The 17,355-nt window shown below is 42.8% G+C and overlaps 2 protein-coding genes across 2 annotated transcripts; both read left to right on the top strand.

The window, feature by feature from the left end:
* The first annotated feature begins 583 nt into the window (after window positions 1–583).
* LOC145403624 (helix-loop-helix protein delilah-like) lies at window positions 584–1,171 on the top strand. Its single transcript, XM_080275304.1, has one exon. It carries the CDS (start codon window positions 584–586, stop codon window positions 1,169–1,171), a length of 588 nt encoding a protein of 195 aa, XP_080131430.1.
* Window positions 1,172–2,001: 830 nt separating this feature from the next.
* On the top strand, window positions 2,002–14,728 carry LOC145403616 (uncharacterized). The gene is made up of 4 exons (XM_080275295.1): window positions 2,002–2,011; window positions 7,200–7,432; window positions 11,446–11,634; window positions 13,292–14,728. The coding sequence occupies exons 1-4, from the start codon at window positions 2,002–2,004 to the stop codon at window positions 14,726–14,728; spliced, it is 1,869 nt and encodes a 622-aa protein (XP_080131421.1).
* The last annotated feature ends 2,627 nt before the right edge of the window (window positions 14,729–17,355 follow it).

The following is a 17,355-nucleotide window of genomic DNA, read 5'->3' as shown; positions in this document are numbered from 1 at the left end:
CCGCTCTGTCTCCTGGGTCGGCGTTCACGTGCCACAGTTCCCCATCTCCTCTATCGCAAAAACCATCTGGCCAAACTTCGCACCTGCTATTGGAATACCTGTGTGCTATTGATATACATGAAGGAAGTGAGGTTTTTCCAAGGAGTTGCTGGTAGCCACAAGAGAAGAGAATTTTCCTAATTTGGCAACATATTTCCATCGAAGGGGGAAGAAGTAGTGGAGGTGGGGTTAGCCTACTAGCAGCATCCAGGACACCAGCATTCCTCACCTCATCCTACCACTCTCCTCACCTCCATGTCTCTGCAGGGTGAGGCACCAGCATGCGGCTCCCTGACTCTTCTCATGCCCAGTTTCTAAGCGTATGGATGACACGAGCATACATAGGCAAATATTTTCTTGTGAGATTCTTTCCCGGTTGACTTCAATAATACAATAAGAAATTATAAAAATGAAAACTGGTGACTTCGATGGTGCAGTAAGTGGTGATCTAGGCAACAAACCTCATTGACTTGAAAAGTTCGAGGTGATCAGTGGAGTGGTGTGGTGTGGTGATTTTGAAACACGTAGAGTGTGACTCTGCGTGATGGTGCGGTGCGAGGGCGCGGACGAAGGTGCGACGCGGGAGGGAGAAAAATATGGGTTGCGGCCTCGCAGGATGGTGAAGAGGCTGCAGAAGGAGGTGGCCAAGACCCCAGGGGGAGCTAAGGTCAAATCGCAACCAGCGCCACTGTCAAAATACCGCAGAAAGACAGCCAATGCCAGGGAGCGACACCGCTTGAAGGAGATCAACAAGGCCTTCGATACTCTGCGACAGGTACTTCCCGAGGCTGTGGAGGTGGAGGCGGCCAGCACCTCCACCATCATGACCAAGATCACCACACTGCGCCTGGCTGTGGACTATATCAGGGCTCTCAGTGAGGTTCTCAATGCTGACCCTCACTGTGCCTCGCCATTCCTACCTCACACAGCTTCATCCTTTCTGCCTCAACTTACCTCGCCCTGCTTCCCATCCCTAGACTCCCCCATTGACTTGGACGATCTGCTCTCCGACGACTCCTGTTTACTAGATGACCCTATAGATGTATTCTACGACCTTCCGGCCTTACCTCTCCAAGACACGTTCCACTTGTTGCTGGAGGCTGAGGGAAAGGGCACGTTGTTTCTTACCTGAACTTCCACACTCCATCACACCCCTACAACACCTCCAGCAGACCGCACTCCACTGTCACGTGCCCAGCACATTTCACGACACTAGCATACCACTACACCCTACGATCCCTTCACACCTTGCCATGCCTCCACTACAGCCTATCAAATCTCCACCACATCCTACCTTATCTCCGGCACACTCCACAGCTCAACCACATCTCTAAAGACGACTTGCAGTGCATCGTTTACAGCAACAGTGCTTGTCCATTCACTGTGCCAACATTGTGTATAATTCTCATCCCATCTAGTCTTTGACTGAAGGAACATGATGATGATGATGATGATGATGATGATGATGATGATAATGGTGATTCCTAGTGACAGTAATGAAACTTTAAAGGACTCTTATCGTCTGCTAGCACTTCACCTGCTCTGTGTGCCAATATTTATTACTGGTGAACATTCAGTGACGTTAAGTTACAGTTAAAATCCAAGCTGCGTGTAAAGTCAAGGGTTTCTCGAATAAAATGTAGGTCATCAGTGTGATATAATGAAAACAGTTTTGAATGTGCCATACAGTTGCTAAAGTTAGACTCCTAGTAATAAAATGCTGAAAACTATGAACTATATTATATGTGACGTTGCTTATTTTGATCGTAAGCCGTCAACATCATTAATTAAAATAATTTCCTCCCGGTTTACCAATTATTGAGGCCTCATGACGGCCAGTAATGGCAATAACAAAAAATCTAAAAACACTGTTAAGTGTGAAAAGTCTTAACCTGTACGTTATCGATATTTTATATTAAAAAATAAATGTGCTTATGCAGTTTGTAGTATCTTTGTGACCGTATGACTGACGGTAGGTAGTACGGTCGGGGAGGAAAGTTCGCATAATATTTCACTTTTTCAATTTCTTACCTCTCTTTTATGGTTAATATTCCTAAGGTGGGAGAAGCTTTGGTAGGTTTCTCTGCCTATAAATGAATCTCACTGTTATGATTCATGGAAGAGGAACGCGACTGACATGGCCAAAGTGTGAAGCAGATGCAGGTGGAATATTAAGCGACTTTCTGACCCTGATAGTACATGGAAAGCAGACAAAAGCAGACCTACATGATCCTTTCGAGGCTACTTGTGAGCAGTAGGATACGGAGTTGATATTTATCTGATGAGTGAGACAAATTAGTCACTCGTTGCAAATTATGATATTAAACTTAGGTCAAACTCTGCAAATTAAATGGTTTAAATATGATCTTCTGTAAGTTTCCAAAATACGAGTGCTTTCCTAAGTTTCTCATCAATCGTCTGGATGTGGCAAGACTGAGAAAAAAAATGACCTTCTCGGGTTCAAGAAATTAATAAAAGAAACCAGAAACACACCTTTTGATTTTTTTTATGGATTTTCTAGGGTGACACAGATCTGTGTTATCTGCTTGTGAGTGGGAAATGGTTAGTGAACACCAACAAATACTGTATTGATGTATTGATACAGGGCTGTGTGTTGGATGGGTTATGACGATACTGTCTACTGTCAGAGAAAGTGACAGTAAACGGAAAGAAAAACAGAGGGAGTCCTACTACTGATCCTTATGAGGCTGTATGCTATACGGTAGGGTCACACTATCTTACCTGTTCTTTGAGTCCAATAAAAGAAAAGCAAAACATAAGGCTCCTCCCCTGCCCATCCAAATGCAAGCAGGAAAAAGTGGGGAAAAGGTGTAGAAAAATAACTATAATGGAAATTTCGTATGGGAGAAGATATTTAGCATTCACTATAAAAAAAAAAAAAAATGAGTTTATGAATAACTTGACCCCAAGTTTTTTCGTATTATGTCCAATATTCTGATGAAGAAAAACTTTCTCTCTCTCTCTCTCTCTCTCTCTCTCTCTCTCTCTCTCTCTAAATATATATATATATATATATATATATATATATATAAAGTAACATGCATTAAGAAAAAACTGGAAATATACTTAGAATACATGGGCAGTTTTTTTTTTTTTTTTTCAGCAATTTCGACAAGATTTCGATGCTAGTGAGAAAAGGGGTAAAAAAATCTATCATGGAAATTTAAAAAGAACGGAAGTTGGAAGAACAGATTCGGACTTTCAACCCCTTCAGCACGACGACGTCATTTTTACCTAGCTGCGACAGGACGACTGTTTTCAGTACGGGAGATCGGTCTGTTAGTGATGGGTTAATGAAGGTCGGGTGATAGCAAGAACAGAATCAGAAAAAAAGTGGCTGAGCTGAAAGAGTTAAGCTTCTGACTGCAAATAACATGGACGGATGGTTTATACTGGGTGCCTGGTGGTCTGGTGGGTTAAGGTGCTCCAACTTAAACCTGAACAAAATCGTCAGGAGATACTGTAGCACTGGACTAGCACGATTAAAACGAATATGACGTCCTGAAGGCGTTAAGATCACTTAGAGTTTCGTAATACTTTTCATATCAGTAAGAAACGTGGAGGAAAAAAAACTGCAATGTAAAGCTCAACACAAACTGAAAAAAGAGGACTTGAGAATAATTGGATTCAAGTTTGTTCGTAATTCAGGCAGTATTCTGAAGATAGTTGAAAAGAAAGGAGAAATACAAAAAAGTATTAAAATGCCGTGGATTTTTGTTTTTTTGGTGGGGTGGAGGGAAGAAGTTAAAACACTAGGAAAAAATAAACAGGAAATGTTCTTGCGAGTATTTGGCCTTGCTAGTAATATGGGCAATATTTTGATGCTAGTCTCTGTGCCATGTTGCCGTGTTTAAGGCTATGACGTGACCAGGTTACTGATTGCCATACTGTTCTCCAATTGCCATAAGTATATTACACTACTGATTGGAAGTAGCTGATACAATAACTGATCTGTCACTTCTTATGTCTGCCCAACTTTCTTTCTACTTATCACTTATTACAGTTGACAAATCTATAATCTGTAAAGGTTATCCTCATCAAAATCTCCGTGCATCACAACTCTCACTGTTTACATGACCACACCACACTAGTACTACTACTATTAGTCTCTCTCTCTCTCTCTCTCTCTCTCTCTCTCTCTCTCTCTCTCTCTCTCTCTCATTTACACACACACACACACACACACACACACACACACACACACACACACACACACACACTGAAAGCTGTCCTGCTGGAGAAGACGAAGGCTACTATACCCACAAGGATACAATGCTTCTCATTGTCTTTGGTACCAAAGGGGTGTGATTGTGCAGACCAATTCTGGATCAGCAGACTTTACCATACAGTCGGCATGTCATGTCCGAGTTTCTGGGAGAACTCTGTTTTGGTTGTGCCTCCGTTGTCTACACTCTTCTTTGGCTAAGTTCCGAGCTTTTCGAGATGAATAGTTCCTTCGCTGCAGAGGGCTCACCATCGATATTTGTGCGAGGCATTGGTTTCAAGATCTTTTGGTATGATGTTGCATTTCTTCAGGGTTGTTCTTATATGATTTTTATGTCTCTTTTTCTGTTCCCCTGGGTCGCGACATGCTGCAGGGAGTTGGCCATTCAGAACCTGGAGGGGAAGGCGGTGCTCAGGCATGCGAAACACGTGTTCGACCAATCTCTGCTGCTTTTTAGCCAGCATGGTTTCTATGTTGGAACACGTGTCTGACCCATCTCAGCTGCTTTTTAGCCAGCATGGTTTCTTTGCTGGAACACATTAACTCAGCTGCTTTTTAGCCAGCAAGGTTTCTATGTTGGAACACGTGTCTGACCCATCTCAGCTGCTTTTTGGCCAGCATGGTTTCTTTGCTGGAACACGTGTCCGACTCATCTCAGCAGCATTTTAGCCAGCATTTTTTCTATGCTGGATGACTACACCCACTGGAAACTTTGTGAGTGAGGGACTTTATCTTCCCATATGAGTCCTAAGATGCACTGTAAGCATCAGATGTGAAAAGACTCAAGCTGTTTGATGTGATGCAGGTAAGCAGTCCAGGTTTCAGCAGCATATAAGAGGATGGAGTGGCATACCGCCCTATATATTGATACCTTCGTCTCGATTCACAAGTTGGTGTTTTCAACGACTGGATCTGAGATGTCCAAAAGAGGCTGAGGGGTGGCTGCTTCAGGCAAGGACTTCTTCATCAATGTTATGTTTATCTGTAAGCACAATTCCAAAGTAGGTAAAATGCTTCTCCTGTTTTGCATTACTGCCATTTATCTATGCAGGAAGCTCTGCTTGGTTGTTTTTCTGAGATATTATTTCTGTTTACTGACGTTTATTTGGAGCCCCATTGCTTGTTATATGTTGGAGACGATGCTGGGACTCTTGCAGGGCTTCTATGTATGTGCAAGGACAACACGGTCATTAGCGTATTGTAACTCTAGGAAATGAGTCATTTCATTCTTTGATTGTGCGTGAAGACGACGTCTATCCATCTATCTATTGCCAGACGCCTTAATCCCGTAAGGGGTGGCCACAAACAAATCGCCTCCATGTCGCCCTGTCCCTTGCCATTTCACTGCCCTGCTGCCAGCTCACCGCCCCCCTTCCCCCTCTCATACACCTCTCCACTCCATCCTTCCATCTTATCCTTGGCCTCTCCCTTCCTCTCCCCCTCTCCACCTCACTCACATACACATTCCTCGTCAGTCTCTCGCTCTCCATCCACTCCGCATGTCCAGACCACCTCAGCGTGTTTCTTCTAACGCTTCCTATCACATCCACATCCACACCACAACGATCCTTCATTTCCTTATTTGTCAGTCTGTCTCTCCATGTGACTCCATATGCTCCTCTCAAATAACTCATCTTCGCAGCTCTATCTCTTGACTTCTGTCCCTCTAACAAGGTCCAAGCTTCACTTCCATACGCTGGTATCACAATACTATCATGTAGTAACTTTTTCACTTCCATGCTCACCTCCCTGTTTCTTATCACTGCTTTCAAGGAACCAGCAACCTTTCTTCCTTGCTGTGTCTTTTCAAGCATTTCACCCTCGAAACTTCCATCCTTATTCATCACACTACCCAAGTACTTAAACGTACTCACATTTTCCATTTCCTCCTCATCCAATGACGTCTGAGATTTAATAATTTACCGTCTAGACGGAACTGAATTTTTATTCCATCATCTGGGTTCACTTGTGGGTGACTTAAAAAGGTGACTGGAGTGAGATAGAGTTTCAAAAAGGCTGAGTCAGGACACATCCTTGCTTTATTTCTAGCCTAAGCTACACTACCATTGCTATCCCATTCTCACATATAAATCAGTAACTTAATATATATATTTAATTCGAACTCCATCCCAAGTAGCCGCGTCTGAAATATAAATCCCTTACTAGTTGATATGGTCGTATACTCGTAGTGTTTGTATGCTCATATCAAGTGCTTGCCCAAGTCTCCCACGGCTTGTACGAGGATTGCGAGGCCAGCATACACAAAGCACATATAGACAAGACATACATACCGGTACATGCATACATATATTTTTATCTATGTATCTTTCTATTCAGCTATATCTATATCAGTGCATCAATCTACCTATAAACACACAAACGCACATACACACACACACACACACACACACACACATATGAATATATATATATATATATATATATATATATATATATATACACACACACATACACACACACACACACACACACACACACACACACACACAGTTACAATCTGTCTGTCTGTCTGTCTGTCTGTCTCTCTCTCTCTCTTTTACACACCCACACCCACCCACCCACCCACACATACACGACAATCTCTCTCTCTCTCTCTCTCTCTCTCTCTCTCTCTCTCTCATCTTCGCCGTGGGTCTGATGCTCTTCCATGCTCTCCTTTCAGGTGCCAGTTTGTGCCGGTGTCTTGGAGCCGAACCAGAAATCACCCTCTCTCACTCTCTCGTCTCGTCTCGTTGCATCACCCACGCACCAACCAAGCCAGGAAGACAAGACGACTCAGCTGCATGACCTGCTACGACCCCACAACCTACTAGGACAACCTATAAGCCATCCCAAGCCAACAAGACCAGGTGTACCTGTCGGCGATTCAGCTGCATCTTCTTTTACATTCCAGTCAGGGCAGCTGCATCTACCACCTTCTACGACAAGACGACTCAGCTGCATGACTTCTACAACGCCCTTAAGCAACTACCTACGACCAGCTGTATCCATCAACGACTTCACCTGTTTCACACGACTACTCAAGCTACCACGACCAGCTGCACCTACCTTCTCCCACGACAGGACGACAAGAACGACTCAGCTGCATCCCACGTCGACTCAGCTGCATCCAAGACGACACCCCAGGTCATCACAACCACCAGTACCCAAAGTCTCTTAACACGACGACCGCAACGACTTGGCAGCATCTTACACCACATTTCAAGCTATCACGACCAGCTACCTACTTCTTCACTTAACAACTCAGCTGCATCTAACACGACCCCTAAGTCACCACGACCGCTTCAGGAACGACTACTAAACTGGAAAGGAGAATATAATCACTTTGAAGCTTTAACCAATATTCTATTGATCTCAGTTTTTTTTTATACAAGTAAGATTGTGCTATCAAACTCGTGGCCACTATCAGATAACAAATGATAAGTGTCTTTGATTTCTCACTTCACATCATCTGGTAACGAAAAACTTGATCCAGTGAGCAATGAGAATGTTCCACTCGATTTGATAACTAAGTGGATTATCAAGTGGTCTTAGATAAGTGGGTCTGGTCCTTCCACTCACATATTATGAACTAAAATAAAGTGTACGTTTAATGATCCACTTGATTTGATAAGTGTACTATCAAGTGAACCAAGAATAGCCAGTTTCTTCCTCTAACCATACCCTGGAGACAAAAGCCAATAACAGTTTAAGTATCCACTTCATTCGATGACTAAATGAATTATCTTGAATAAAAACAAATGAGTTCAATCTTGGCCAACTCATACTGCATTCTGATAACTAAAAAGCTTTATGAAATGAGCTCAAAATCCGTTTAATATCCTAGTTAACCTTAAGACTGAGTGCTTTATCGAGTGAACAAGAAATCTGTTAACGGAGTGAATGATCAGTGAGTTAACGTCTCACTCGATTTGATTACAGTACTAAATTCTTTGTCTTGAGCTATAAACCTCGTTTTCATTATTAACTGCGGTATCAGGTGAACAAGAGATCAAGCTCCACTACCACCACTACCCCTAGTCATTCCCCCTCGTCCACCCTCCCCCCCCTCCCATTCTTTCTATCTGAGGGTCCATCACCACTTTCCCTGCTCTCTCTCTCTCTCTCTCTCTCTCTCTCTCTCTCTCTCTCTCAAGGTTTTGAGGTGCGTCGTTGTTGTGGTGCGGATCGTTAAAGAGGGAGGCCATTAAAATCAATCCCACGGGCAGGTTCAGGCATGACCACAGCCCCCTCCCCTCCTCCTATCCCCTCCCTCAGTCCCCCTACCCTCCTCCTCCTTCTCTCCATTAATCTGCCCCTCCCTCTTTCTGCTTCCTCCACCACCCCATTCCCAGTCTGTGACGGCGGGGGCGCTACCAGTTCCCGTCCAGCAGAATCTGATAACTTTAGAGAGAAGAGGATCAAGCCAGAAAATATATAAGCTTTAAGGAAGACAAGACCACTGGAATACACACAACTTTAAAGACAACACATGGTTGAAAAACATCTATAGCTTTAAAGACAAATAATCGCCTTAATTACTGCAACAAGTTCACGTCCAGCAAGATTTAAAGAGCTTTCAGTTAAACATTATTGTGAAAAATATATAGCATTAAAGATAAGAGTATCAGATTAGAAGCAGCTACTTATTTATCTACCACAAGAACTGTAATTTGCGACCATTCTACGTTTCACAGTGATTTAGCTTTAAAGACAACAGAATCGAAATGAAAATTGCTCTCACTCTACCCCTCACAGAATCATATAACTTTAAAAACAACAGAATCAATTTGCCTAAATCTATCAAATCAAGTTCCTCAGAATAGAATAGCTTTAAAGACAAGTGTAACAAGCTGGACATCGCAACTGCGTAAAGTATTATCTTTAAATGCAGTAGAATCGAGACTGAAAAAGTGGCAGAAAAGAGAATGGGAATCACAGTTTTGTTAAGGACGGTAGAATCAAGCGGCAATAAGTGACAGGCCAGATAAATAAGAAACATTAAGTGTATAAATGGAAAAAAAGATTCGAATTTCATAACAAGAGCATCCACCTTCAACAAGTGACAGCAACAGAGAAACACGAGAGGAAAAGAGCTGTGAACAGAACAAGAACAGAAATCAACAGAAATAAGTGACAGCAGAATAAAAATAACGAGTCTGTTAGAATAAAAATGAGGGCTAAAATAAAGAATATCTGAGACAAAACTAGTGAGGGAAATAAGAGTTGAGAAATGTGGTGACTAAGCACGAAACAGCACAAGATCCATACTAGTGGAAACGCACGCCTGTGTACTGCAGCTGGTGGAGATGGTAAGAACCTGTGTGACTGTGAGGGAGGGTCGTCAGCGCGTGGAGTGGCAGTACCGTCACAGCGGAACTCCTGGGTGGTGTAGCCTCGTCCCCACCCGACCAATGCTCCACCTCCAACCCTCCACGTCCCCTCATTGCGCCCAGAACCTCCTCACAGGGCCAAATATTCCTAAACATTCTCTGGCTTGTGTTTGGGACTCTCTTTTCGTGCCATTAATCTAAGTCACACTGCTAGACATTAATGTGCCTTCTGATGCGCTGCTAGATATTAACATGTCTTCTTGTCTCGTAGAGTTGCTAGATACTCGTATTTACGCGCCTTCTCATACCATACATCTGCTGGACATTTACGGGCCTTCTCATATTATACAGCTGCTAGTGATACGTGCCTTCATATCATACACCTGCTGAACATTTAAGTGCCTTCAATAACAAACATTTACGTGCTTTTTTCCCTAAGTAATATAGGTATTAGACATATTACAAACTAGATTAAGACAGACTCAAACAAACATGATCCACTGATAACACTGAACTAGGTTCTCCGTTCTTCCCTTGGCCGTGAGTCTTACAGCAGCTGGGTATTTAACAAAACAGGCTACAGTGAATAATAACGTGAAAAATACAAGCTTTATACAAATCATATACCTGTGCAACTCAAAGGATAGGAAGGAAAGAACCTACAACTACATTCCATACTCTTCGTCGCCCCAGTTCGTCCGTAGCACATGTCATATACGGAGACTCCACAAAATCTCCACCTTCATCACCACTCACAGCACCACCCATGTCCCCTTCTATCAAAGGGCCTCTCGCTGAACTGAAACATCCCATTTACTTCGTCCCATAATCCCTGCACCTGGTGAACTACGGTATATCTTACCACAAACAGACGGGATTAGAGGCTCGCTACAAACTCTCCTTCTTCACTTCCTCTGTCTTCACCCCCTCTCTCTCTCTTTCTCCTTCTCTCCCTCATACCGACCTCAGCCCCGACCCACCGCAGGCTTTGTCGTGGCCTGGCGGGGTAGCTTCTTTATCTGCAACGAGTTGCTACTCAGCCACCGATAAACCCCGATAAGTCCTTCATGCTACCCGGCTCACCCCTGTTATCATCAACCTCATACATCCTGCGAAAAAGAGCACCTCAGGGAGGAGAAGAGTTGACGAGGAAGGAGAGTGAAGACTGTGATCAGTGGGGCTCTGTTATAGTCGGATTTCACGGGGGCAGAGAAACGAGGCTTAGTTAAATGGCGTCAGTGTGGTGGGGCACGTAGATATAAGGCTTTGACATATTATGGTAACAAGTTCTATGTAACTACCTTTTAAGACCGATTTTTTAAAGTTTACTGCGCTAGGCTGTATTTTTAGACTATCTTCAAGAATTGTGCCTGATTGTACTTTTGGGTAATTTCATGTAGGCTACTTTGGACTGTACCTACATGTGGCTTTAAGAACACTCATACAGAACGTACTTTTAGCTATACTTGTGTGCTGTACTAGAGTTTATGTAATATACTTATAAGCAGCTATAAGAGAGCCACTTATAGACGTACTGTGCTTAGATTACCCCAGTGTCAAGTACTTTTAAGCCCACAGGTAAACCCATTCATTACAGGGCAGCGGGGAAGATAGGTACATCTTACGGGGAGGCTTGTAATCTCTCAGTCTCCAGGGGTTAACGAGAGGGAATAAATGCGTGCCTGAACAGTGTCATTACAAGATATTTCAGGGGGATATCTCTAGTGTACGGGAGTCTTGTTACAGGCTGGCCAGGCCCATAACATGGATATTAACGTAACTGTTCCCACATGCTAAATACCCACGTCTCAGAGGCCCTAACATAAGCCTAAGGAGCTGACCACGGACACCTGGGAACACTACACCCAGCCACCCAGTGCACCCAGCCACCCAGTACACCCAGCCACCCAGTGCACCCAGCCACCCAGTACACGAAGCCACCCAGTGCACCCAGCCACCCAGTACACCCAGCCACCCAGTGCACCCAGCCACCCACTGCACCCAGCCATCCAGGAGGCCCACACATACACACACCATCTCTCTCTCGCTCTTCATCAAAACATAAATCCCTCTACTTTCAACTTCAAACACTCTTTACATAATCTAACCCAATCTAACAACAGAGCACTGAGTCACCTAATAGGGCCACATACTAACGATACAGTAAATCCATCTACAACAGAAGTCCTATACCTTAATGTGAAAAAAAATAATCTCAAACACTCTTAACCTAATCTAATCTAATCTAACCTAACCTACCCTAACTTAACATAGAAATATGATACAAAGTCACCTGGTGGGCACACAAACACTCTCATAACCACGTAGAAAAATTCACTCTCACAGAAATGCTCGACTCCATTGTGAAATAAAACCACTTCCAGCACAAGAACGCAACTTCACGTCCTTTAGAACCTGACACACAACTTCCATCATAAAATAGCCTCCAACATAATCCCAGGAATCCACTTTAACAAACCCATTACTAAACAAATCCTTTGACATAAATCCACATCCACTAGCAATCCAAGAATCAATATAAAAACCATACTATCAAACATTAATCCTATATAAAGTAGAACCACTGCAATAGTAATCCAAAAATTCAGTTTTTAACACTAATCCATATATCTGTTTTGAGAAAGTAGCAACATATACACAACTTCTAGCCATTAATTTCCAAAACAGGTCCAGTGTCAGAGAAATTTTTAAAAATCCACTTCTGACACAACTCTACGTTTAACAGAAGTCCATAAATCCTTTCAAGTAGACACCTGAACAAATATACACATACCTTCAGTCACAAAGACGAATCCACAGTCTATTGTTTTATCCACAAATTCACTTTAAATACAAATCTATATATTCCAACAAGGCACAAAACCCACATATATACACATACACCTCGAAGCCCCAGACTGTTAGGGTAATTTCACTGTATATTTCCTGGTTGTGTGTGTGAGAAAACTACTTTGTGTGAGGCGCGGGTTAAGCACCAACTAAAATTCAGTGTGCTTTCGTAAATTATCTCAAAATGGACAATCCTGGAGTTTGTATGTAAATCACCGTTGTCATATACAGTACATTAGCGTGACTTACGGACTTCCAAGCGTAAATGTCGTCGACGAAAAGTGTGAAAAATATTGTAAAAGTGTAAAGAAATACAGTGAAAAGTGTGAAAAAAGAAAAATAGGGTTCTCAACTGTGATTACCTGGGAGTGACCTGGAAAACTTACACCCTATAGTAAATAAATGGAAATAAATACGTGAAGAACATTTTTATTGGCAGTGATTTGTCAGTGCTCAAGGTTAAAAGTTTGTTAACGACGGAGAGAAGAGGAGGAGGTAGAAGAGGAGGTGATGTAGGAAGAGAGGGAAGAGGTGAGAGGGATGGCCGAGCCGGTAGCTTAAACAAACGACCACTAGCAAACATCACTTCCTTGAGAGTCAATGCTGCTCCCTCCTCCCTCCCTCTCTTTCACTCTCTCTGTGTTTTCGTGTGTAGCCACCAGGAAGGCAACGGGTCACATCCGGGAAGTGTGTGTGTGTGTGTGTTTTTTTTTTTTTACTCATTCAGTATTAGAGATCAAGAAAAATAGTGTTGCTCATAGGTTGCCTAATTACAGTGTGACGCCATATTGTGTTGTTCTGAACCGGAAAAAATCACATCGAGATTAATATGGATGCTAAGAATGGGGGCAAGTACGCCTTAAGGATTAAATCGATCATAAAGAGAATAGAGTCGGAAAAAAACAGAGCCAAAGCGCATTATAGAGAGCCCAAAGAGATGCAGAAGTCCCCTCCACTGAGCAAATACCGGCGCAAGACAGCCAACGCCCGAGAGAGGAACAGAATGAAGGAGATTAACGATGCTTTTATCATGCTGCAGAGAGCAATTCCAGACCTCTCTGGGGCTGACGCGGAGAAGCTGACAAAGATCACGGTGCTGAGGCTGGCTGTTAATTACATAAATGCTCTTGCCAGAGTGCTGAACGATAACTGCAGCTTTGCAGCCACGGATATAGAGGACGTGAAGGAACTTTGGTGCCTGGAGAATGCGCACATGGCCAAACCAGAACACTGTGTCAGACATGTCATAAGAACTAACAAAGAGCAGGTCAGTAGTGCAAATAAAATCATTAAGTGTAGTGTGAATATCAAGGCACCCAGGAAGGTCGTTAAGCAGACAAAGTGTCCCTCTACCTCCGTCACAAAAGCGAATTATAAGAAAAATAAAAACACAGTAGGTGGGAAGCTGATGACGACAACTAAACGACCCAGCAAGTCCAAAAGCAAGACGAAAGTGTGCAAGACGGCAAGCATAGCTACAAGTAATGGGGCATACATCACGCTAAAAAATGTGGCTCTACAGACTCCACCGCACAGACTTGGCAGACATGCAGACAATCAGCCATTGATGATGTCTATGAAAGTGAAGCGTCCAAGCATGGAAAGCAGCTACCTGGGACCCCAGGAGGCCAAGCTACCCCGCCTGGAGCCCAATTCTCTGCCCTCAAGCATGACACCACACCCCCACCAGCCCCTCCTGGCTCTCACCCCCTGTGGCCCACCTTCCATCCCAGGTCACAGTATACCCGAACCTCTAATGGGCGCCACACCCTTCACGCCACGTCAGATACCCTGCACATCTCTCCCACAAAGCACTCCCACCAACATGCTTCACACTAAAAGCATCCTACAGGACCTGGACATTCCCCTGATAAGGAGCGATGAGTTGTTGGAGTTCCCAAGAAGTATTCGACATTTCAGTGATTATTCGTGCTGCAAATCAGCCTTCCTGAGCAAGGGGTCGGCGCCCCCCAGCCCTCTCTCTGGCGCCACCTCCACAATACCCACCTCAGTTCCCGTAGGTGACAGTTCTCCGGTTTTTTCAATGGCCTCCAGTGACTTTTCTGTGTGTGGGTCGGTGTCAGATTGTGACAGCGTTCTAACGACGCCTGTCGAATTGGAAAGCCTTCTAAAGGATGAGACTTTCAAGGAAGAACTTAACCATCTTGCCTCAGTCTTTACTGAAGACGATGACATACTCAACCTCTTCCTTGGACATTCCACTGCAAATTTCATATACATGGATACTGATGACTGCTAGCACTTCATATATGCAAATACTGACAAGTGCTGGCACTTCATATACACGGATACTAACGACTGCTGGCACTTCATATACAGGGATACTAACGACTGCTGGCACTTCATTTACACGGATACTAACGACTGCTGGCACTTCATATATGTGGATATTGACGATTCCTGGAACTTCATATATGCGGATACTGACGATATTAGCAGTTTGTTCTCTGTGCTGTAAGGGCTCGAATTCATGAACAGACGTACGATCAGTTCGCTGTCTTGATGAGGACTTGTTTTGGGGGGAAGGACAGAGAAAGATAACAACAGAAACTCCCGATGTCTTTTGTTCTTCGTGTAATACCAAATATCAGTTATGATAAATTCCCTTTGGCTGTAAATCCTTTGCATTTATGGGACGGACGAAAAAAGGAAACAATCTTCTCATGTCCCTTTGTCTTCCTGCAAAACGAAATAAGGTACAAGAGGTAAACAACTGGTGCCAGGCACAACAAACCTCGCCAGACAGCGGCTATTTTATTTTCAACCATTTTCAAGTCATAGCCCTCTGAAAATCCTTGATTTTGCATTTGACCTTTCAGGGTCATTCAAGGTCAAATGTCATGGTGCCAAATGAAAGCCCATATGAGACTTTCTCTATCTTGATAATAGTAAATTATCTATCTTCAACAATTTTCGAGTTTTAGTCCCCTGAATATCTGTGGCCTTGAGTATGACCTTTCAAGGTCACTTAAGGTCAAAGGTCATGGTACCAATTAAAAACCCATATGAAACTTCCTATTTGCTGATAATAGTAAATATCTCTATTTTCAACCAGTTTTGAGTTGTAGCCCCCTGAATAACCGTGACTTTGAGTTTGACCTTTCAAGGTCATTTAAGGTCAAAGTTCATGGTACCAAGTAAAAGCCCATATGGGACTTCGTATATGCTGATAACAGGAAATGTCTATCTGCAACCAGTTTTGAGTTACCCTCGAATATCCGTGACCTGGAGTTCTACCTTTCAAGGTCAATGAAGGTCAAAGGTCTTGGTGCCAAATGAAAGCCCAGATGTGTGTTCCTGTATGCTGATAAAAGTAAATATCTCTGTTTTCAGCCGGTTTCAAGTTATAGCCCTCTGAAAATCCGTGACCTTGATTTTGACCTTTCAGGGTTATTTGATTACCTCCAACATTTAATCAGTTTCTATTGGGGCCAGTGCCTCTGAAAGTTTCATGCAATTTCATTCAGCTGTTTTTTCTGTAATACTGATAACAGTGAAACAAAGAAACAAACAAAGAGACGACCTAAAACAATATCTTCCCGGACTCCATCCGAGTAATGTAATTATCGTAAGTAATTTTTTGTATTTTGGCCCTGGACTGTCCTACTTACGCTTGTCTTGGCCTAGGACAAAATAATGGTTGTATTTTTTGTGGCCTTGAGAGACTGCCAAACACTTTCCAGTAATGTACAGGATTGTCCGTAAATACCAATCCACTTGGAACTCACCTGATGTTATCTTCAGTGTTTTGGGGATGGTTCGGTCTGTTGGTCTAGGTGTGGTGAGACTAGGCCCGTATTCTCGTCGGGTAAGGGGGCTCTCTAACACCTCTTTCTTAACGATTTATTTTCCAAATTACTCATTATTATCCCCTGATTTTCTCCTTTGAATATTGACATAGATGGCACGAGTAACACACAAGAATACAGTAACGAAGCAGAATCAGAAATAAATCGGTAAGAAAGAGGTGTCAGTAAGTTTCCTAACCGTACTAGAATACCGCCCGAAGAGCAGATGAAGGGTAGACCCTGATAACCTTGAAAGCCGTCCACGCAACACAAGAAATTGGCTAGTGGACTGAGGATGGAGCGTTATATATGGACCATCCTTTACATTGCACATGACACTATGATACCTGTACCTCTTTAAAAATCGATATATTTTGTCATGAGCAATATAAGAGAACATGAGCGTGCCATATAGAGTATGAGACAATAATAACGTGCCATAATGAAGGAAATACATATAAGTTAAGAAATATGTGCTTTGCAGCTTCATAAGCCTTCAGAGGAAATGTACTGTGTATATGAGTATACATCACAGAATAACGGGCATGATTCCTTTGATATATATAATACACGCGTTTGTAACGCCTATGTGGTCTATGGTGCGGATCTGTTGCAGGAATGATGATGATGATGATATGAAAGGATAATATTTGCAGTGTCTCGATTTATGGTTTGTTTATATGAATGTGTATAACACGATTTTTATACACGCGTTTGTATAGTCCAGTAGGGTGTTTGTGTAAGTAATGAGTGTTGGAATGATGATGATTACTGTGATGAAAAAAGGTTTATACCATCTATATAATGTATACGCGTATGGCTAACAGTAACTGACGTGAATAGGCATATACAGTAAGTGTTGTATTTCGACATGGACAGACAAGTATGTGTATTCTATTTCCAATGTTGTGTCTGTGAAAGTTGGAGAATCGAAAATTATGACAGGCTACACTTGTACAAAATTATAAAACGTGTATTTTCATGTGTATAATTAATAGAAAGGAACACGTATAGTATAATGTGCATTTGTCTGATTGAGAAAGAGACATGACTTGATTTTTATATGAGTTTGTTGTGG

This window comes from Coenobita brevimanus, chromosome 7 (genome assembly GCF_032717465.1).
Source record: "Coenobita brevimanus isolate Jiangsu-jjx chromosome 7, ASM3271746v2, whole genome shotgun sequence".
Classification (NCBI taxonomy): Eukaryota; Metazoa; Arthropoda; class Malacostraca; order Decapoda; family Coenobitidae; genus Coenobita; species Coenobita brevimanus.
Note: the sequence above shows the minus strand (reverse complement) of the source record. Positions and strands in the feature narration are given on the sequence as shown.